This window comes from Podarcis erhardii (genome assembly GCF_964252035.2).
Source record: "Podarcis erhardii genome assembly, chromosome: 4".
Taxonomy (NCBI): Eukaryota; Metazoa; Chordata; class Lepidosauria; order Squamata; family Lacertidae; genus Podarcis; species Podarcis erhardii.
Window position 1 is genome coordinate 86,514,863 of NC_138508.1, and position 23,455 is coordinate 86,538,317.

Consider the following 23,455-nt stretch of genomic DNA (forward strand, 5'->3'; position numbering starts at 1 on the left):
TCTGTGGGCCAGATTTAGAAGTTGACTGGGCTGGATCCAACCCCCGGGCCTTAGTTTGCCTACCCCATTATATGCTGAGAAAGGAATAAAAGTAATACAGGAGAATTAAGCATTCATTAGCCACAAATACACATTACTTAGAATATACCAATGCCTGGTGTCTGTCTTCAGTAACTGTGTGTTTAGCATTTTGGTGGACTTCAGTTTCTTTTTCTAAGTTTTCTCCTCGTAAATCAGCTGAAGTGTATTAAGCAAAGCAACTTGCTTTTATTTTTAAGAGACCAACGGCAAAAGAACTCCTGAAGCACAAGTTTATAATACGGAATGCAAAGAAAACCTCTTATTTGACAGATCTCATCGACAGGCATAAAAGATGGAAGTCTGAGCAGAACCATGATAACTCCAGCTCTGAAGATTCAGATGGGTAAGTGTGAAAGCAGGAGAATACTGCTGATGCTGTGGGGCAAGCTTAAAAAAACAACAACAATATATCTTGGACATACTCAAAATTAAACTGCTAAAAAGTAACGTAACTTTAAGAGTATAGTCGAACCTTGGATTCCAAACGCCTTGCGAGTCTAACATTTTGGCTACCGAATGCCGCAAACCCGGAAGTGAGTGTTCCAGTTTGTGAACATTCTTTGGAACCCGAATGTCTGATGCGGCTTCCAATTGGCTGCAGTAGCCTCCTACAGCCAATCGGAAGCCACACCTTGGTTTCCGACCGTTTTGGAAGTCTAATGGACTTCTGGAACGGATTTCGTTCAGCTTCCGAGGTACCCCTGTATGTACATAATCCTTCCTTTTTCAATGCTTTGGGTAACAGAAATAACTCTGGAGGAGCAGTCACCTGTTATCTGAAGTGTGGGAGGGAAAGTTTTAATTAAAGTTGGATTTTAGAAGTAAAAGAATATGAGGACAGCAAGTAAGAGATCAAGAATTTGTTTTAAGAGTGCATTTCTTTGTTTTTTTGGACTATTTGGGGTAGAATCATAGATAAATGAAACTATGAGTGGGATTTGAGAAAGAGTTATGAAAATAATTTTATCAAAGTTTTGTAATAGATAAGATTTTTTTTTGTATAATGCAGAAGGAAAGTTTGGGCGATAAAAACAACATGAAGATAAGAGTGGGAAGTCAAGCTCTAAGGATTTTTCAGTTGGAAATTAATTTTTATTTTTTAAACTGTTAATCTTAAGATTTGTTAAATTTGTTAATCTGGTTGTTGTTGCTTTTTTGTTTTTGTTTTTGTTTTTTTAAAAACTTAAAAATTAATCCCCCCCCCCCATGAAGTGTAGGAGGAATACTCTGAAGCAAGCATGCCCCAAGCATGGCACCCTTGTGTATAAGAGAGCTGTAGGACAGGATTTTAAAAGTGCTGCTTTAGTCGGGCTTGTTGCATGCTGCTAAGATGTATAATGTCATGGGACGTGGGTGGCGCTGTGGTCTAAACCACTGAGCCTCTTGGACTTGCCAGTCAGAAGGTCGGCAGTTTGAATCCCTGCGATGAGGTGAGCTCCCGTTGCTTGGTCCCAGCTCCTGCCAGCCTAGCAGTTCAAAAGCACGCCAAAAGTGCAAATAGATAAATAGGTACAACTCCAGCAGGAAGGTAAATGGTGTTTCTGTGCGCTGCTCTGGTTGCGCCAGAAGCAGCTTAGTCATGCTGGCCACATGACCCAGAAAAACTGTCTGCGGACAGACGTTGGCTTGCCTGTAAAGCTAGATGAACGCCGCAACCCCAGAGTCGTCTGCGACTGGACCTAACTGTCAGGGGTCCTTTACCTTTACCTTTTAAGATTGTATAAATCCAGAAACGGATCATGGAGCAGATTTGTAATTTATGCTAGATGTAATAATTCTGGCGCCTAATTACTGAAAACCTATTTCAGACCACTTTTTCTTTCTATAAAAACTTATAATTTTGTTGATGGTGTTGGTTTAAAGTAATCATGTTCGAGTTTGCCAGTTTAGTTTTATTAACAGCCAATGACAATTATATGAATAAAGTGATTATTTTCTTTGCAATAACCCATGAAAAAATATTTGTGCTAAAGGGAAACAGATGGCCAAGCCTCAGGTGGCAGTGATTCAGGTGACTGGATATTTACAATCCGAGAGAAAGATCCCAAGAACCTCGAGAATGGAGCTACTCAGCTACACGAGTGGGAAAGGAACAAGGTATTTACAGACACTGGAGGAAACAAGAAACTGAAAGTGCTTTAAGAAGCAGCGCATGCTTTTCAACTTTCATTATCACAGCTTACGGCTCTTACATGTGAGGTTTCAGGTTGTACCCTGTATGCAGTGTTTCTCTTGCTTAACAGGACTTGCTCTTTCTCTCTGTGCAGCCACAAAATTAGCTCCAGGAGGTGCCCTAAACCAGGGGTAGGCAACCTAAGGCCCATGGGCCACAAGCGGCCCACGGGGGCTGTTAAACCGGACCCCAAGCTGCCCGCTCGGCCAGTCTCCGCGTGCTGTGCTAAATTGGCACAGCGCAGCGCGGGAACTTGCTTCAGCGGTGCCGAAAATCGCATATGCGCAGTCGCTGGAAATTGTGTCGACGCAGATGCCGGAAATCACGGGTGCGTGTGCTCTCACACACACGCGATCTGGCCCATGGAGGGATCTCCACTGGAGTGAACCGGCCCAGGCGAGGTAGACCTTGCCGACCCCTGCCCTCAACTTTGTGGAGCAGTCAAGAAGGTGTGCAGAGGGCTGCAGGAGAAGAGGGGGACATTTCGTTGCACAAGCAGGTGTTGGTTGTGCAAGCAGAACAGCAGCATTGGGTTCCATTGAAATTCCTGTGAAATGAAATAGGGTTGGGGAACCTCTGGCCCATGGGCCAGTTTTGACCCCGCAAGGGTCCCAGTTTGGCCTGAGAGGCAATTTTCCCCAAACCATGCCCACCTACCCAAGACCTGACTTTATATGCGGTGTCAGATGTTGGGCAGATAGACACAGCTGGAACCTGATCGCATAGCTGATCCTTGCAGAAAGCAGCTTTGCCAGCCCTTTGGAAGTACAGAAAAAAGGGCTTTCAAAGCAGCAGCTTCCTGTGCGCAGCACTTCCCAAGTGTCAAGCATAGGGCTGGCAAAGCCCCTTTCGCTGTGGTTCCCCAGTGCCTGACAACCAACCGGGTGTTGGGCATTTGGGAACAACAGTGAAAAAGGGGCTTTGCCAGATCTCTGGGACAAGTAGCTTGCAGATGGGATATTTTTAATGTTATCCCTATCACAGAGTCTGCGTACCCAAACCTGCAATGCTGCATCTGATGATGCTAGCAGCAGCCACTGTATTAGTGCCGCTGAAGGATATTCCTGGGTTGGCATGTGGCAGAGATGCAGTAGTTGTTTGCCATCCTCAGTGTGCCGGTGCCCCTGTTTACGCATTAAGCATGTGCACATGTGTTCCTGTAATGTCTTCCCTTGCTTTGTTTCATATTCTTGCAAATAGTAAACCATCTCCTTCCTGAAGTTTCATCAGATACATACTTCCCACCCACCTCAAATTTAACTTATTTGGTATTGCACATCTGAAATATTTCAGAATCCTAAAGTACACTTTGCTACATAAAGTAGTTAATCATCTGTTTAACTACATTTCCTTGTTATTTGTAATAGAACTTTTGTTATGGGATACACAGAAGGAGTTCCACTTGTTCAAAATTGAATTTCAGCTTGCAATATTAATTTCAAAGATGTATTAATGAATTCTGGATGTATTTGTACTTGGAAGTGTGTGTTGCATAAAATGTAGAATATAGGAAAAGAATGAGAAAAGGTTCAGTATATTTATCTCCCTTGATGTATTATGGAATTCTTTATTTTTTCTCCCAAAGGAAAATACCATTCAAAGGCGTCCTTTATCTCGGTGCTTATCAACAATCATATCGCCATTATTCACAGAGGTAAGTTTCCATCAGGTTCACCGTTTCCCAGTCAACGTGAGGACCACATTGCCTTGTGGTCAGCCTTCCTGGTTGGGGGACTTATGCCTGTGGTGGGTGGGGCCAGGTACAAAATGGGCGGAGCAAAATATATGACCCTCCCTTTTGTATAGTAGGCTACATTCCTGACATGCAAAAGTCTATATACATACATTCCTCCCTCTTGGCAAGCTAGAGATGCTTTCGCCATTTAGGGAACCGTTCCAGCCAGGCAGATGCTCTCAGAGAGACTGCGGAGCCTGGCATGGTGAGGGTTGTGGTCTGGGTAGGAGAGGCAGGGCCTGAGGAAGTATCCCAAGCAACAAATAGAGTCTGTGTATTTGGTCCCTGTGCCTGGTGTTCCCCACCTCTGCTTTAGAAATGATGGGAGAAAATACAGGAAAACAAATGTAATTAGTTTTGCTTCTTTCAAGTACATATAGGATAAATGAAAGATTGCGTTTTTTAAAAAATGAGAATTAGAGCAGGGTTTCCCAAACATGAGTCTCCAGCAGTTTTTGGACTACAACTCCCATCATCCCTAGCTAGTGGTCAGGGATGATGGGAATTGTAGTATGAAAACAGCTGGAGACCCCAGTTTGGGAAACCCTGAGTTGCAGTGATATTTTGATCCCTTCATATTGGAAATAGTAGTAGTAACAATTAAATATCTATGTAGCCCTGTTCAGAAGCTCTAAGACTATCTTGTCTTTGCAATAACTCTGCAAAGAAGGTCAGCAGCATTCTTGCTGCACAGCAGATGGGAGGCTGGAGCTGAGATAGAGCAGCTTCCTAGCTTAAGGCCCAGGGGGATTTTGGGAGAGATGGAAGTCTGAACCAGGACTTGATGCTGAAATGCACTAGGGCATCCTTTCCACCTCGCCTGGGGATGATGGGGGCTGTAGTCCAGGAATATCTGGCGAGCTCCATGTTGGGGGAAGGTTACACCACGGTAGCAGCAGGGGATAGACTGTCGAAACTTGAATTTAATATGCACCAGAGTTGGGAGTACACATTACTGCCTGCAGAGTACTTCATAAAGCGGGTATCTGTCCATCTTCTGGTCTTCAAGAGTTAGAGCAGTTTTTCCCAAACTTGGGTTCCCAATTTGATGTTGGACTACAGGTCCCATCATCCCTGACCACCGGTCCTGCTAGCTAGGGATGATGGGAATTGTAGTCCAACAATAGCTGGAGACCCACGTTTGGGAAACCCTGGTTAGAGAAACGCAGTGCTGTGATGAAGCGGCATTTGTTCTTGCCCCCTCTCCTCCCCGTTCCCTTCCTGGTTTTAAAGACCTCATGGTGGGAGGTGGGGATATTAGCAGTTATGTTAGTGAGCTAGAAGGAGAAGCAGTAGAAGTCCTTCTCCCACCTCTATTTTGAAGAGGGCGGGCGGCAGCTGCTGTAGTGCAGCCCACATTTCTTAAGGTAAAGGGACCCCTGACCATTAGGTCCAGTCGTGGCCAACTCTGGGGTTGCGGCGCTCATCTCGCTTTATTGGCCGAGGGAGCCGGCGTACAGCTTCCGGGTCATGTGGCCAGCATGACTAAGCCGCTTCTGGCAAACCAGAGCAGCGCACGGGAATGCCGTTTACCTTCCCACCAGAGCGGTACCTATTTATCTACTTGCACTTTGATGTGCTTTCGAAATGCTAGGTTGGCAGGAGCAGAGACTGAGCAACGGGAGCTCACCCCATCGCGGGGATTCGAACCACTGACCTTCTGATCGGCAAGTCCTAGGCTCTGTGCTTTAACCCACAGAGCCACCCGCGTACACCACAGCGCCAGAGAAGCACCTTGTGGTGTGAGAGGTGCCAACCATTCCCCATAACACACTAACACACACACACACACACACACACACACACACACACACACACACACACGGCTGCTTTTTATATATTAGCTGTGTGTTCGATGCTGCAGTTTTTATTTTGCTGGGTTAAAACTTAACCACTCTGAGTCCTGGGCATGGAGTGGCAAATTCCTATTAGGAGACGAAAAAGTACTCTTTCCCAACGAAAAGGTGGCCTAGCGACTCACTAAATGTGTTCGTTGCCATTAGAGGCAATTTATTTGTGCAGTAAAATTACTTTCCTTTTTTGGCACAGCAGCCTCCTGGTTACTTCTGTGAGTTCCTGGTGCTTTTAAAGGGAACAGGGAGGGAGATCAGGATGGGAAAGGCTATTGTGCTGAAAATAAGGGACATGACGCTGCTATACATGTGTCTGTGTAGAATGTTGCCCTGCATTATGGCTCTTAAACCATGCATTTATAAGCAGTTGTCAAGTTAAAGCCCTGCTCGTGCTTTTAGAGATTCCTTGAGATTTGCTTGATAACATACAATAGTTTCAATTTACGTTGTAGATCTCCATGCAGTCTGTAGACCTAAAGTGTACTTGATTTTTAAAAAAACCTCTTTTGCTCATTTAGATTGTATACGCATTTCAAATGGTTACATGGCTAACACCCTTTTTTATTTTGATTCAGCTAAAAGAGAGGAGTCAAGCTTGCGGGGGGAACATGGGCTCCATAGAAGAACTGAGAGAGGCTATCTATTTGGCTGAAGAAGCATGTCCAGGCATTTCAGATACCATGGTGACAGAGCTCGTGGAGAGGCTTCAGAGGTATAGTAAAGCCAGCTAGCAGGAAACAGTATTATCCAATTCAGTGTGGTTCCTTCAACGTAAATGTATCAATGGTATCCTAACCCACATGGCCAAGGAGTATGAAACCTGAATTCTCTGCCAGAAGGAGATGTGAATTCTCCTAGCAGAAATCCCTGCTTGTTTGATCTCATGCTTATTAGGTAATATTGTATGACTTAGTAAGTGGGGAACATTCCTACAATCAAGGATGTCACAGGGCATAAGTTATTAGCAGAACCATTGACTCTTTAATCTAAGGAATAGTCTTGAGTTATTCACTAATTTACTGTTTGCTATCAGATTGGGTATACAGTGGAACCTCGGTTGCCGAACGCTTCGGAAGTAGAACATTTCGGCTTTCGAACGCCGACAACCTGGAAGTGAATGCTTCCATTTTTGAACGTGCCTTGAAAGTTGAACGGCTTCCGAGGCGGGTTGCTCCATTCCCCTCCTCCAATGGAATTTGCCCACCTGCAATTGTGCCTTGGTTGTCAAAACGTTTCGGAAGTCGAACGGTCTCCTGGAACAAATTACGTTCGACAACCGAGGTTCCACTGTAGTGGCAGGTTTTAAGACATCCACAAACTCTGGATTTGAGCAAATGTCTTATGAGAGCATAGCAAATTGCAAAGAGAGTAAAATTACCAGAGCATATGAGGGGCAGGGGAGGACCAACTGGGCACTTTTTAGAGAGTGTTTCCCAAACTTGGGTTTGTTTTGGATGGATTTTGGAATCTTCTGAGATTGCCTCCATCTCTAGAGTCATAGGCTTGAAAAGCATCATCTTAACTGCCATCACAAAATAGCTTGATCACCGGTTTTGCTTTCATGACACCATTTCTCCCCCCCCCCCCCAGGTACTCAGTAACTGGAGGAGGAAGCACATCATCCCACTAAAGTATTGTTTCGTGGCATTTGCTTGTTCGATGTGGCTCCTATAGGCACCTCCTCAAATGCTGGTCTGCCACTGTTGCTTTCAGTGGCGAGCTCTCCAGTATGTGGACATTCCTGAAGGTGCAGCAACACAAATGGACAACATAGCAAGGGCATTGTTTTTCAGCTCTGTATAGTTTTTTTTTTTTAAAGAAAAAAACAATAATGCACATATTCAAAGGAGGTATCTTTTTAAATTTCTGAGATGTATATTTAGGATTGCAGTTAGGAAACTAAAGCTATTGTGAAATCTCAGGTATCTTGCTTTAAGTCATTGGTCTTCAACTCAACGATCCAGATTCAGAAGCGATTTATGTCTCAGTCTAAAAGTGGGCGGCCCAATGGTACGGCCACTGTTTTCTTTCAGGGTCTTATTTTAACAAAATGCATAAGATTGGGAGATGACATAAAGGGGTGGGGTGGGGACTAAGTGGGTATCATATTTTAGGTTGGGATTTAAGAGGGATCTCGGACCTGAACAAGTTGAAGACAACTGCTTTAAGTCGATGAATCTGTGAATTGGAAAACATACCATTGGCTCTGTGTACAGATTTGTATATAGTCACTTTTTTTACTCAAAACTCGCTCAATGTGCATATAGAATCCCTCTGTACAAATGGCCAAGTTCTCTGTAGATGATGCTAGTGAGGTAAATATTTTGGCAGGTCACAACTGATTATTGGCTTGCCTTTTGTTATATGACATTTTCGAACCGTATGACCAGAGGTTTGATTTGACCTTGTATTTGTAGGTCAAAAAGCTGTGCTATAAAAAAATCTGGTTTGTACCTCAGATGCAAAGTTTGCTCTAGTTTTGTTACACGGTGTTATTCTTTTTATTAATCTAGAGTTGGGTTTCTAATCATGGTACGACATTGATTATTTCAGTTTCCTGAATCACTTGGTTTGAGGTTCTCTAATACTTGTTTGCTTTAGTGGTTTGTTTTTTTATCAGTCTAAATTGTGCCAATCCAAAGTCTGAATTCAGTTTTATTAGGGTTTTTGTTTTTTTAAAACTTCCTTGTAAAATCAGAACATCTCATACAACTAAATATTTCTCTCTCTCTTGAAACACCACTTAAGAGATTCTGGCTGGATAATGGCAATTTGTAAGATGGTGATCTTAAAAACAATATAAAATATATGAAGCTTATGTATATGAAAACTTTTAATCATGATCGTTGAGAGATACATTTGGTTTAACTTGGTATCCAAGATCCATTGTTAAGGGGGAGAATACTTGAAATTTCATCAAAACTTAAAATAGATATTCTCACTGCTGTACTTTAGTTAAATATCTGTATATTTGCTTGTTACATCTTTTGTGGTTCATCTTCTGAACTCGGCCTCTTTTACAATGGGCAGAAATCAGTAGAATGTCAACATTTTGCCTATTGGGAATATTTTTTTGTAAATGCTGTATAAATATCTGATAAGATATTCCATTGACTCTATTTCTTTTCAAGAAATTCCTTGAGGCGAATGGAATACCATCCATGCGAAGAATTATTAAAAGGGGCTAACAAAAGAAAATAGGTTGCTGACAATGACTTACATCACAATCCAACCATGTCTAGTCAGGAGTAAGTACTATTGATTTCAGTGGGACTTGCTCCTAAGTAAAGGAGGGTAGGCTTGATAATATTAAACATGTTAAAGTCCAGCTTGAACTCGGAACGTACCCTTTTGAGTCCAACCATGCCTGATCACACCTCGAGTGAGAACTTCCTATGCCATATGGACTAAAGATGACCCAGGTGTGAAAATTCACTTCCAACACTTATACCATATTCTGCCTGCTAAAATGGTTGGTCTGATGTAAACTGATTTTACCACCTCCTCCTCCTCTATAGGGTTGCCCCTAAGGCTCCCTGAAAAGACTTCCCTGAGGGTTGGAGCGCTCTAATGATTGTGGTGGGCTGTGACACGAGGCACAAAGGGAAGGGGGGAATCTTGTAAAACAGAGAGGAAGTAACTTCTGAAAGTGAGACCAGCCTGCCTGAATCATATGAGCAGAGTACTGGTGAAAAAGAGGCAACTTTTAGTTTGAAGAGGGTACCCTGTGGGAAAACTCCTCACACACGTGATCCAGTTTCCAGTTTACATGGAGCCTAAGACCTAACAGCATTTTCCAAACGGAGCTTCTAGAATTTATTTGTGAACGATCTGTTACTGTAAGAAAAATAATTGCAATTCACTTTGTTAAGAGTATTCACAGTTTGAGACTGAGGCAGAAAACTCTTTTGAAGATTTGGGCATTGGACTTCAAGAGACACCTTGACTGTGGCCTTTTTCTTTTAATTGGTAGGTTTTTTTGCAGTACTATATTTGCATAATTGGGCAGATCTTATACAAAGATGGCTTTTAACAGAGGTGTTTAGTTGAAGACTTGCTGAAAGATTCCCCAATCGTATGCCTGTTTACCCAAATCCCACACTGAATTCAGTTGGATTTGCTCCCAAGTAAACATGCATAGGATTACAGAACAATAATTTGTGGGGGTGAGGATGTCCAGTTGTGGTGTCCTGCTTATACAATGGACTGTACTTTGGTGGGGTTTCTCCTCCTCCTATGCACCTCCAAAATTTGCTTGCAGGTGGGAGGCTGCAGGAGGGCAACTCCTGTTGCGTTTGATGTCATGACATTCACTCTCACCCTCCTGTTAGAAGATAAAGTAAAATTGCAATTCTCTTCTGGTTATGATCAAATTTGGATTGTGGTTCCAAATCACTTCTCAAACTTTGCTATTTGTTTTTTATTTTGGCCTTTTAAGTTAATGGGTGTCACGTTTTAAACAATGTATTAGAATTGTGCTCTTCTAGGGAAATGCAAAATTGCAATGTATGCTTTCTGCATTTTCGATGTGCATAGTGTCAGAAGGGCCATCGGCTTATGCTTCTTGGTGCTGATGGGAGTTGCACTTCAAAACCTCTAGAGAGCACCATTATGGGAAAGGCTGGAGTAGCTAATACAGCTTCTCGTCCCTTGGCCAGGGGAGGTTTCGGTCTTAAAATATTCTTGCTAGTGAGCACCAAACACTTCCACAGTTACTCTAGAAATTTCGCACTTTTCCAAGATTTAGTATAATTAGGGTGCTAAGTGAGCTGTAAAAATAAACCCAAGTCTTTCGAACAAGAAAGGCTTCCTGTTTGTGTGGGTCGGGTCACTTTTCACATGTTTTGTTAGAAATCTGCTTCTCTTGCCGTTGCACTCTTGTAGTTGGGTGTAGGAGGTTAGGTGGCTGTTGTGTTGGTGCACAGAACTTCTGGTGAAATAGTGAGTCTCCTGTTTTCTGATTAGGTGCCATGGGCTCTTTGGTTCCCCCAATAGTTGGTCGTGTTGGGAGTTGCATCTGGTCTTGTTTTGTTCTTGTCATGTAGCGTTTTGTATTTTTGGTACCTTGCAGCACGGGCGTTTTTGTTAACATCTTTAGGGGAAGTTCGGAGGTTTATTCTTCTAGCTGTCTCCTCCACACAACACACCCACCTCTGCTTATTGATTGGGGTGGGTAATGTCTGTCTTGGCTTTTCTACATAATGATGATTAACATGATTACCACTTCCGTCACCCGTTTTGAAGAGGAAGGATCCAGGCAGCTGCAGGACTGTAGATCCTGAGACCTATTCCTACACCTCACCTTGCTGTAGCCATTGCAGAAGCATCTGAATTGGCCCCATATTTTCTTTATAGACATTTGCTACTGAATTGAAGTTGCAAATGCACAGTGGGAAAAAAGATTGGAAAAAGGATTGCCCCATGACACCTGAAAGATTTGTTGTCGTGTTTTCATTGGCTAGAGTCCTCTTGATCAGATGCATGTAGGATTATCAGTTAGCAGATGCACATACATGTAACCAGTGTGCCCAAATGTAAGAGGTATCAGGTCTGCAAAAGCCCTGGTGGTGGGTCTTTTATCTGGATTCTGCAGATTTTCATCTGCCTCTCGTGTTTCATGACCTTTTGGTGCTACTGATTACAACTTTTCTTCGGTACTTGTGTGCATCTAGAAGACCCTTTATGCATCTGATAAAGTAAACACTGCCGTAATCAATTTAAAGATGCAGCGTAGGATTTAAATTTTTGTAAATAAGAAATCCAGAAATATTTTGAAATGGAGAATTTTCCACTTCTAAAAACAAGTTGTTCCGTAAAATTAGTAACATAATAAACAAATACAGAACTAGTTAACTTATGCAGTATCAAGAGTTGAAATTATTATTAATTATTATTATTTTAGGTACGATCCCTTGGGAGAATGCATGCATATATAATATAAACACACTAGTTTTTGGGTGTGCAGAAAATTAGCGTTGACAGGTTTCAGTGCCTTCCCCTAAAACTTAAACCATGTGAGGTGATATATGCTATTAAGTCACAAATAATTTTTATTGGAATATTTTATGTAAACCTTTGAATTTGTTCCGATTATGACATTTAAACACATTTGCTTTATTGACTCCCCACCCACCCCCACCCAATATTTCACTTAATACTTTGGGCTGTTGGGGAAAAAACTGCGATATTTATACAGCACATAAAAATCATCTCCTTTTTCTCAAAATGTAAATTAAACATACTAAAGCAGATCTCCATCAATTTAGGGCATCAGAAAGTTCTCTGGAATTCCCCCCCCCCCGAAAACCTAATTGAAAGTCTTCCAGTAAACATACATCACTAAGAACGTAGGACGTTGCCTTATACTGACTCGGATCATTAACTCTGTCTAGCTCAGTATTGTCTATATCAGGGATGGGGAGCCTGCAGTCCTGCGGATGTTTTTGGAACAACTCCTCATATCATCCCTGACCAATGGCTCTGCTGGCTGGGGCTTATGCACTTCCAACAACTTCAGAAGGGCCCACGTTTCCCTCCCCCAGATTGCATTGTTCCAGAGGTTGTTTCCCCCCCCCCCCACCTTACCTGTAAATGCCAGGGATTGAACCTGTGACCTTTGGGCACGCAAAAACGTGTGCTGTACCCTACATGGTCCAGGAGAGCTTACGCCACAATAAATCAATTGAGATGTGACAGTACTGTGTTTGCTGCAGCAGGCTTAAGGCAGCTACCCCGTTTGAATCCGTTACAGTAAAGTGGAGTTTATCTTTAGCTCATAAGCAAAAGGTACAGTAAACAGACATTGGACATCTTTCCGTATAAAATCAGTTTTGGTGAGGAAGGCAGACCTTAACATATCAGGCCAGGGTATCTATTAACCAAGTACATGCTAAGGATATGTTGCGTATAATAAGGAGGAATCACTTGGCTAAGGAATTTGCCCAGGTGGTTACTGCCGCCCTCAGCATGTGTTGGATTCTTTTTACAGGTAATTAAAAGAATTTCCTGGCTGGATCAGATCAAAACCTAGTCCAAAGCCATCTGCCTTTAGGAAATACACAAGCACAGCAATCTGTTGATAACTAGCCGTTCTCCTCCCTCCCCCGAATGTCTGGTAATTGGGTATCTATTGTCTCTGTACATGGAGGTCTCATTTTTAGCTATTGTGAGGAAATACCCAATGAACAGCCCCTTATCCTTTTATCAAATTCTATTTTCTTCTGTAATGCTGTTCTCTATTTATAAGCCTGTATAAAAATTGCTTATGGTCACACATCAAGCTGTTCTTCAACTCCTTGTATGTTACATGACACAGAAATAAAGAAACGCAACAATTTTGGGTGTGTGAGTGTGTTTATGGGCAACATTATCTAGGAAAACAGTTTCCAGTATTTTAAGGAACACGGGGAGAGAAGGGACAGCATAGTGGGGATTCAAAGCAGCTCATTTATATGTGCATCTGAGAATTTTGAAACTTTATAGCACTGATGCGCAGGAATTTTACTTATATACAGGTAAATATACATTAATTTGTGGTTGTTTGTTCCTGTAGGTTGCTGTCATATGAGAAGGTAAGAAACGATACTTGTCTAAATTAGGTGGGAGTGGTAAACCCAGCACAAGGGGTGAGAGGTTCACACATAGCACAATTACAAATTGCAACTAGATGTCCCTTGTTTTGCACTCCTGGGGTGTATGTTAGTTGTTTTTGTTATACTGAAAGATGGTGCCTAGGTAACCTGGACTGAATAGCTTGCAGGCATGTTTACAAGACAGTCACTCTATTAGTTATGCTAAATTAGCATGTATAGATTGAAAGTAGTAAATAGCAAGATCAAACTTGGTTGGTTTTGTTATTCCCTAAAGGAATACCACTGGCAAGTCATGTATTTTGCATTTCTTAAAAATGAAATTTTCTGTTTTCAAGATTTCAGCATCATACTTTTTTTAAAGTTAGGGGTAGAGAAATTTGACAGATTATTACCTTAAAATTATTGGGTACTTTAAGATGTTGATACACTTCATTCCCTTTTCCAGTAAGCTACATTCTGAACAGTTTTGGCACATTGTGAAAAGGGCAAATGTTGCGCTTTCCAGCTGGGCTATGTTTGATTCAAACATAGTAAATGCAAAAACATTTAAGGATGTTGTGTCTAATTGCTTTCAAATGTACATACACAAAATGTGGATTGGTTTCTAGTAGCATTTCTAAATAAAGGTGTGGAAACATAGCACATGAGAGAGAGAAAAAGATTCTTCCAAAACTCACGATGCATTACATCTGTTACTGTCTTTACTGAACCACAAATTAGTGCCACAATTCTTGTACCAGACAGCTGTTGACATGTTAGACCAGCTTTCAAATTCCCCTTCTCAACCTTCACAGGACATCAGTGTTCTAAATATTGCACAGGTTAATCATGTAAACTGTTCACCTTGCAGAATTTTATGTACTGGAACATAGTTTGTGCCATGGAAGAGTAGAGAGAACCTTCCGACCATATTTGAAGCAAATGCTCTCCGCTTCTGGTAAGATGAAATGAGCAGTCTATAGCCTTGCTTGGTAATTTTAATTTTTAGAAGTAAAATGTGTAGAAACACTGAATAATGTAATTAAAATTACCCCTCCTTGCTTTGAGACTGCCCCTTATGAACATTTGAAGGCTGTTAATGCATACATAGGAAATACATTTCTTTTAAAAAATGGCAGTTTACTAATTAATCACTTTGAGGGGTTTGTCTGAAACAAAAGGCATTTTGCTTTCCAAAAATTCTATTATTTCTGGTGCAAATCTTTGAGGCAAGGAAATCGTCTTTTGGCACTCCAAGGACAATATTTTAATACTGGCACAAGCTAAAAAAAAAAACCACACCAAAGGACAAATACGAGACAGTCACTTGGCCGATAATAGTAAACAACCCTGCTTGAGGCAATATTACAAAAAGCTGCTCCAAAACAAGTTTTTTAAAAAACGAATTTATGTTTTTACTGAATTTTAAAAGGAGAAAGAATTCAAATGTTCTCTAGAAAAGCAGCAATTGTTGGAATGAACAATTTGGAGTTCAGTCATCAATAAGCATGGGATTCCTCGTGACTTAAAACGTGGATGCGCGAGGCTGGACTAGTGGCACTTCGGATCACCTCCATCCATCTAAGCGATACAGAAACAAAAACGAATACTTAATACAGTGCATTCCCCTTAAGATTTGGTTGTGTGCCTTTTAACACATGAAATAATATAGTGGTACCTCGCGTTAAGTACTTAATGGGGCCTCCCGCTGCTGCTGGAGCAAGATTTCTGTTCTCATCCTGAAGCAAAGTTCTTAACCCGAGCTACTATTTCTGGGTTAGCAGAGTCTGTAACCTGAAGCGTATGTATCCCGAGGTACCACTGTATTGTACAACACACACACACACACACACACACACACACACACCCCTCAAGTATTTTAATCCAGTGGGATACAGTCATACCTCGGGTTACAGATGCTTCAGGTTGTGTTTTTTCAGGTTATGGACTGCCGAAACCTGGAAGTACCAGAATGGGTTACTTCTGGGTTTTGGTGTTCGCACATGTGCAGAAGTGCCGAATCACAACGTGCGCAGGTTGTGAATGCTGCGGGTTGCAAACATGAATCCCGCACAGATCACGTTCGCAACCCGAGCGTCCACTGTATTTGTGTGCTCATTCCTAGATCCTCTATTTATAGCATGGAGTGGGGACTTACATAAATACATTTAATACCATAGACCATTGGTTCTCTTAACTTTTTTCCTCTGGCCCACGTTGATCAAGCCACACTGTATTTTTCATTGATGGGAAATACAGTGGTGCCTCGCAAGACGAAATTAATCCGTTCCGTGAGGCTCTTCGTATAGCGGTTTTTCCGTCTTGCGAAGCAAGCCCATTGACAGCTTAGCGGATTAGCGCTATTAGCGGTTTAGCAGCTTTTAGCGGATCAGCTGATAAGCGGCTTATCAGCGGATAAGCGGCTTAGCGGCTTAGGAAAAGGGGAAAAAAGGGGGGGAAACCCGCAGGAACTCGCAAGACATTTCGTCTTGCGAAGCAAGCCCATAGGGAAATTCGTTTTGCGAAGCGCCTCCAAAACGGAAAACCCTTTCGTCTAGCGGGTTTTCCGTCTTGCGAGGCACTACTGTACAAAGAAACGACTCCAAGCAGTGCCTGATTTATAACACAAGACAACAACTACTTTATAATAGTAGTTGTGTGTTTATGTTATAGCTCATGGGACATCCATAAGGTGTAAAACAAGGCAGCTGAATGAATAATTCTGCCTTGCAGTAAAGCATTTAAAAAGCAATGACATTTCAGCTCCCGGAAAACTGACATACCTTTCAAACGTGTATTCGCTCTCCGCCCTGAAATAGTACACATGGGATTTGAAGTGTAGCTTAAAGACATAGTCTTTATGAATGTTCTCAGATTCAGAAGGAATGGTAAGAGAGTAACCCAGCAGAGGGAGGCTAGCTAAAGGATGATTGTCCTAAAAACAAAAGAGAAATCATTCACCAAACGGACCATCCCCCCCAGAAGTCACTTCTCTTTATCCAGAATACTGTGTCTCCACAATTTTCACTGACTCTTGGGACCTAAACAGAAAATGCCTCTCATATACGGCCCTTGTAGGCTCACAGCTGGGAGGGACACGAGGCATCTGGGTGCAAATCCAAAAGCTATAGATAGTTGAAATGAGTCACTCATAGGACCTTCAAAGCTCTGGCCGGCAGGTGGGTTTTTTGGTGTGTGTGTGTGTGTGTGTGTGTGTGTGTGTGTGTGACTGTCCCATTCTTCGGGCTCCTCCAATCCCCTAGATCAGTGATGGCCAAACTTGGCCCTCCAGCTATTTTGGGACTACAACTCCCACCATCCCTAGTTAACAGGACCAGTGGTCAGGGATGATGGGAATTGTAGTCCCAAAACAGCTGGAGGGCTAAGTTTGGCCATCACTGCACTAGATGGATGCTGTGAAGTGAGTCTGCGTGGGAACTATGGTCTGGGGTGGGGACTATTCACAAGAAGGCTGCTTCCCTCTCTCCCTCTACCCCAAGTAGCTTGTCATCTCATTATCAATCAATTTCTTGCCTCACCCTTCACCCAAGGCACTGTGTGTGTGTGTGTGTGTGTGTGTGTGTATGTGTATGACAGCAATTTAAAAGTCAGTGTTAAAAATAAAAAATAAAGCACATACACAGGTGGAAATCTGTCAGTGCTCTTGCTGAATGGGGCAAATGGACACAAAAGCCTTGCCAATCTCCACCCACAGTGGCCAGTCTACTATGAGTGTGTTAATTCCCTTGATTTCTATATACACCTGTATGCACCAATTTCAACAGTCATTTTTCTTCTCAGCAAAAATATACCCCCCCAAGGTTTTTGTGTGGTTGCTTCATGCAAATAAGCAATGTTTGTATGGCAGAACTTTGACCTCTTAAAGCAGTAACTACACCATGGAATAATAAGCACACATTCCCAAGTTAAACACTGAAGTGGTTTTTAAATAACTGCAGCACCTTTCAAGTGCCTTTGGACTAAGCAGTAACGTTGAACACTAATGTTTTCTTTCCCAAGTGCTCAAAGTAATGCGAAAGTGGCCTCAAATTAACATGGTGATCTTTTTTATTCCCCTCCGTCCCATCCTAGTGAACAAATGTTGAATTGACCTTTTTGCAGAGGACAGTGGCTGGGCCATCTGTTACAGAATAGTTCTGTCTTATTTTGCCCCCATGTGCCCCTGACCTCACATTTCTAGGGAAAGTGTATGAGTCAAAGCCTCTACTGATATGGTAGCAGCTTCCAAGCTGATCACAGTCAGGGTCTAGCGCAATACATTTTGCACCGGAGGCGGACAAGATGACACTTCCCCATTCCAGACTGGACTGGCAGTGAAACTTTCTTTTGACATTGGTGATAGGATGATATCCACCACCACACCTGAGGCAGCAGGCCAAATTAGGGGGCCAGAGACTGCTCCTGAACATCTTTTGCCTAAAGCAGTTGCCTCATTAATATTAGGGTTGAGCCTGATCCTAGTTAAGCATTTTCAACTTTTCTCTCCATGCATGGAAGAACTTTGTCTGCATCCATGAAGTTCACAAAAGCTTCAGTTATCTCTGCAAATGCATCATTTGCGACAATCAACAGTGCATAGCAAGGAACTTTTTTTTGGTAATGTGTGAACAGTTACCAGTTATATTCATCTCTGACTTCCAAGCATCAGTTACCTACCTGGTGGGATTTGTAGAAAAACATGCAGAAATTGGTGAATACCACCCAGAGCTTCTGCCAACCATTGCTGTTTTTGAACTTTCTCAAAAGGTTTCCAGAGAGTTGGTTCTGAAAATGAAGAGAGAGAGTGCAGCAAACTTGAGTTAAGTCATATGCAGGTGGAAAAACAGGCTGATGGAAAAACAGGCAAGCCTCATGTAAAATCATACTTTTCTAATTGAAACTGGCTGACTTTTTTCTCCATTGGTCATTTACCATGATTAAGAGTTCCAGATTCAGAATTCCCTACCATTCTTTAAATGAGGCTTGCTTGTAAATTGATTTTCTAAGGAAAGAAATCATCTGCTGTTACCACATTCCAGGAAGAAGTTCTATATATCTATATTGGGGTGGGAGGGTGTTAGCTTTAATATTATACCAAATTAGCAACCTTGTTACGGGAACAGGCATCTCTATACAAATGATTTAAGTCCTGCACACAAGCGCAGATGTTTAAAATTACTAGGAAAAATGAAAGCACATCCTTTAATTAACTGAAAGCACCAGATATAATGCATGAACAGAAATAACCCTAGGAAATAGGCTCCCCGCCCCACTGCAGGTCTTGAGGAAAAACCTGGAGCCTGGACTGTGGTGTCATCAATTATAAGGGTTTTGGCTCAGGTATGAATGTAATGAATGAGCAAGTTAAGTTGGCAGTCTTCAAACAGAAGCACCTGTAAACTTCCTCTCTGGGAAGGAAGGAAAAAATTGACAGCTAATTTGAGGGATGGCGTTCTGTTGGACGCAAAAATCCAATTTGTTTTGGTGAGTAGGATATACTGAAGTTTTTATTCAGAATCCTAAGGTTCACCAAGCAGTGCTGTGTGTAAAATGTTCAGGGCTGTGTGGACTTGCGCAATGAATTAAGGACAGGGTGCCACTGTGAACATGCTCAGTCCTGGACAAAAACTTGGGTCTATTTCCCTCCATCCTTGCCCCAAAGCCTTCTTTGTTTCATAGCCTAATCTGGGAGGGGGCTTTTACTTGTTGCGATGGTTAGGGATTTGGGAGTCCAGAGAGCTTTGCCAATCTGCTCTAAGTCACACAGAGATCACCCGCTGGATCCCGGCCTGACAAAGGAGTGATAAACACACGTTTTAACTTGAAAATATTCACTGCCTCTGCTACCCAAGTGGAATATATTAACCGTTGCTGATATATTTTATTCTGCTTCTGGTTTAATAACATAAGCTGTCTCCCTAGAATTTGCCAAAGGGACAGACAAACAGAATGTTCCTCATATCACCAACAATTATAGCAGTGAACTGGTAAGGTTGTTTCTATTTCATTTTGGAAGCCAGCTGAATTCTGAAAACCTGACAGGGTGTTGAGTATGCTGGAGTACAAAAGTGCCTGTTCTCCTTTTACTGTTCCTAATTTCTGTTTCGGTTACCTCAGCACTTTGGAGGGTATCATAAACGGACAGGCTTTGCATTCGGTACCAGCAGACATATGAAATGGTAACAGGCCGCTGATCACTGATCAGTCCAGCAGGTAGGGAAGGACAGTCACTGACAGTGAGAGGATCTTCCACCACAAGAGAGAGAGATAGACAGACAGAAAGAAAGAAAGAAAGAAAGAAAGGAGGGAGAGACACAGAAAGAAAGCATAAACTACGATACTGATGTGACATTACCCACAGACTTAAGAGACAGTATGACTGCGACTCTGCCTGCCAAGGGGCAGTTGCGGAACGGAAGACAGATGTATAAAGAGTGGAATCTGCTTCTAGGTTGCTCAATAGTTCATGCCGATCATTTAAACTCAAAATAAATGATGTTAATGCATAGGGGGGAGGCTTAGCAATGCAGTCCTCTTAACATGTCCACTGAAGTACTCATTTAACTGAGTTCCAAGGAGATGCACTGCTAACTAGGTTTGTATAGAATTGCAGCCCAGGAGGCGAATTTTGTACCTGCATGATTTAGTTGATAGCTCTGGTGAATCAGTGCAGGTGCACTACAGCTAATCGGTAAATCTCCAAATGGTTGTTAGCCGCCCCATTACACAATACAACTTGAAAGCAACCTAGAGGCATTCTTTCTGAGAATGGGTGTCTGCAGGTACCTTGAAGAAGCTAAACCAATTTATAGTTTACTTCAAGTTCCGTGTTATCCTTTCGTCTGGAACCAATTTTACTGAAGATTTATTCGCTTTACAAGAACTGTTTGCTCATTCTGTTATTTTCCAGGAACACTGAGGCAGTATTATCTTCAAGGAACTGACTTTCAAAAGGCTCATGATCTCTTCAAATAGTCTCTTCTAAAGAGCTGGGATTAATTGTGGAAGTTCCACAAGGAAGCTGAAATTAGCTGTCATTAAAATGCAATACTGTTGTGTGTATTCTGCATTTCAATGAGCTGAAGCATTTTGATTCAATAGCCAACTGATCTGTGTAAAATTGGTTTAGCTGTAGTCAAATACATCATCAAAAAACACACAGAGACTTCCTGTGATAGAGAGGACACAAGTGGAGGGAGGCAGATGAGACTGAGAAGAGAACACTTCAAGAATCCAAAGAGGGGGAGAAAAACAGCCTAAAATAAAGTTGCATTAAAATGCAGCAGCCAGAGTCAGGAACAACATCCTTTCCAAGATTAAAAACGATTCATAATTTGCGAAAAAAGGAATTTGTTAAAATGAGGTTTAATATATAATTGAATGCCAACTCCCAAGAAACAAAGTTAGGCGATGATTGGTTGTTGCTTCCTCTGAGGAGACGGAAAGGAAATTGTCCCTGAAGAACAGGGGCTGCAGACCAGGTTGTTTTGAGGCAGATACCTCCACAGCAATACTAAAGTCGACCATGGAAACGCTGGTATTTCTGTGCCAGCAGACGTGCACCGTCGTGTTGCCACGGTGAGGGGCCTGACGTTCGAGGGAGGTGCGGGACGCATTGAGATCGTCTTCCGATTCCTGGTCTACAGTGGATTCCTCGGGGGATTCTATGAAACGCAGGGAGAAACCATCTCTTTTTTCCCCCCTTGCAGAAGATACAAACTATGAAAACATTAAGCAAAAGGCTACTTCTGGTAAAGCTTAAAACTTTCCAAACCTGTGAAGTACAGTGGTACCTCTGGTTACGAACGCTTCTGGTTACGAACTCCGCTAACCCGGAAGTAGCTGCTCCTGGTTGCGAACTTTGCCCCAGGATGTGAACGGAAATTGTGTGCTAGAGGGGTGCGCGCAGCGCGAGACCCCATTAGCAAAAACGCGCCTCAAGATAAGAACCGTTTCAGCTGAAGAACGGTCCTCTGGAACAAATTAAGTTCATAACCAGAGGTACCACTGTATTGGGGAAAGAAGTAGGTTTTAAAAAAATAAATTATGCCACAATCCAACATGGAATTTGTACGCTTCGTCTATTGCTTCTCTAGGCTCGAGCACACTTTTAATTCACTGTTGCACTGTGACTTCTATAAGTCAAACAACTTTGCGTGCATTTTGTTCTCCTGACCCTCTTGAGCACAGCCTTGGAGGAGGAGAGGGGGGAAAAGGTCACATTGTGCAGCAGGTCGCATTCCACTGGCCAGCAACTTAGTTGAATGTGTTCAAAGGTGCACACTTGCATAGTGGGGAGTATGCCCCACTGAACACAGCGGGATGTATTTGCAAGTGGAAAAACCATAGGATCTGGTTTTTGGGATGAGCTCACCAAATTCTGCATGGAAAGTTACACATTCTCAGTGGCATTGTTTTGGAGCACTTAACGGTACTTTAATGCAATCCTGTACATCTCACTTAGAAATAAGTCCTGTTGAGTTCAGTGGAGCTGGCTAGCAATATTAAGTAGGTATGGGATTGCAACCTAACTGTGTAGTTCCTTAACTTTCTTAAAATGCACCCTTGTTGCTGTAGCTGAATAAAAGTAGCAATTCAAGGCACTGTAATTATATATATATATATATATTCCCATGCATTCTATCTGAACTAAAGTCAACCAGGGAATAAAGGTAATGCTGATCTTTAAATGTGCAGTCAAAAGAATTATTTATAGCTACATTGTCATGCAGCAGACTTCATACTACGTGGCTGTGTTTTCTGCAAACTGCAGCCTTAAGTCTGTACTTACTAGTGTCTGGTGGGCTGCCCCCTAGGAATTCAGGAGTTGGGCCATTACAATTCTCTGCCAAGTCAATAGCCATCTGTATGTCCTCAGTCCACTTGTCCATTTCCGTGCGGCTGCTAGGAACACGAAGGGAGATCTTGTTCATTTTACTGCAAGCAACTATGAGCATCACAAGCTGGTAAATTTTTTTTAGCTGAATGCAAGTTTTCAGCCTGTTTCCTTAAGCTACACCAGGCGTAGGCTAACTCGGCCCTCCAGCTGTTTTGGGACTACAACTCCCATCATCCCTGACCACTGGTCCTGTTAGCTAGGGATAATGGGAGTTGTAGTCCCCAAACAGCTGGAGGGCCGAGTTGGCCTATGCCTGAGCTACACTCTAAGAACACCCTAGTTTTAGTGTGTTCTCTTATGGTGAAAACAACTGATTACAAATGTATTTACAGTGAACTGTTGTTGTAGTAATAATCATCTTCTTTTGACAAGTTGCAAAAAAGAGCGCAAAGTGGAAATTACTTACCTTGCAGCCACAACAATGGACTGGTGTTGACCTCTCAGTGTGAAGCAGTGAGGAACCCCCCATTCATCTTCGCTCTCTTCAATCTGAGGATATGGACATACAGAGACCCTCACAAGACAGGAAAGGAGACAACGATCCGCAGAAATGTTAAGCTGCAGAATGCAGCACAGTTCTGCACTATATGAATAAATACGTGGACAGTTTTGTTTCTGGAAAAAAACTAAGGTTGAATTCCCATTGCAATGCTCAGGATAATCTGGCAAAAAATACAGGAGGATTGGAGTAAGCACTGATCTAGGCCCTTCTGAAGCTATTAGCCATTCCTGTTAGTTTCACAATTCCAGCAGTACACGCTCATTTCAATGTCAGCAAATGGGAGGAAATGCACGACGACTTGGGCATGGCCTACCTCTGGCATAGGCAAACTCTGCCCTCCAGATGTTTTGGGACTACAATTCCCATCATCCCTGACCACTGGTCTTGTTAGCTAGGGGTGATGGGAGTTGTAGTCTCAAAACATCTGGAGGGCAGAGTTTGCCTATGCTTGGCCTACCTCATCATGACCACAGGAAATATTGCATCTGGATTTTGAGCAAGTCTGCATGGATTCAGAATCACAACTAAAAACAATTCAAAAAAGGTAACTTGATGGATGTTTGTGTGCATCAAAATAGTATTAGCACACCCCTGGCAGCAGCGGTTATGTTTCAGTGGTGGGTGTCAAATGCAAAGTTTCT

The 23,455-nt window shown here is 42.4% G+C and overlaps 2 protein-coding genes across 8 annotated transcripts in view; one reads left to right on the forward strand and one right to left on the reverse strand.

Moving 5' to 3' along the window:
• Positions 1-7,654, forward strand: part of STK24 (serine/threonine kinase 24) — a 30,764-nt gene extending 23,110 nt beyond the window's left edge. The window contains exons 7-11 of the mRNA XM_081858216.1: positions 279-424; positions 2,055-2,178; positions 3,840-3,908; positions 6,418-6,554; positions 7,433-7,654. Coding sequence (XP_081714342.1) covers positions 279-424; positions 2,055-2,178; positions 3,840-3,908; positions 6,418-6,554; positions 7,433-7,472 — 516 coding nt within the window. The 3' untranslated portion in view covers positions 7,473-7,654. The remainder of the gene's footprint in view (positions 1-278; positions 425-2,054; positions 2,179-3,839; positions 3,909-6,417; positions 6,555-7,432) is intronic.
• A 4,760-nt stretch (positions 7,655-12,414) lies between these two features.
• The window catches only part of FARP1 (FERM, ARH/RhoGEF and pleckstrin domain protein 1), a 187,037-nt gene continuing 175,996 nt past the window's right edge, over positions 12,415-23,455 (reverse strand). For all 7 annotated transcript variants that reach the window (XM_081858064.1, XM_081858062.1, XM_081858061.1 and 4 more), the window contains exons 22-27: positions 22,719-22,801; positions 22,205-22,317; positions 20,914-21,077; positions 18,091-18,198; positions 16,197-16,348; positions 12,415-14,994 (exon numbers count right to left, since the gene is read on the reverse strand). In XM_081858064.1, coding sequence (XP_081714190.1) covers positions 14,913-14,994; positions 16,197-16,348; positions 18,091-18,198; positions 20,914-21,077; positions 22,205-22,317; positions 22,719-22,801 — 702 coding nt within the window. In that variant the 3' untranslated portion in view covers positions 12,415-14,912. The remainder of the gene's footprint in view (positions 14,995-16,196; positions 16,349-18,090; positions 18,199-20,913; positions 21,078-22,204; positions 22,318-22,718; positions 22,802-23,455) is intronic.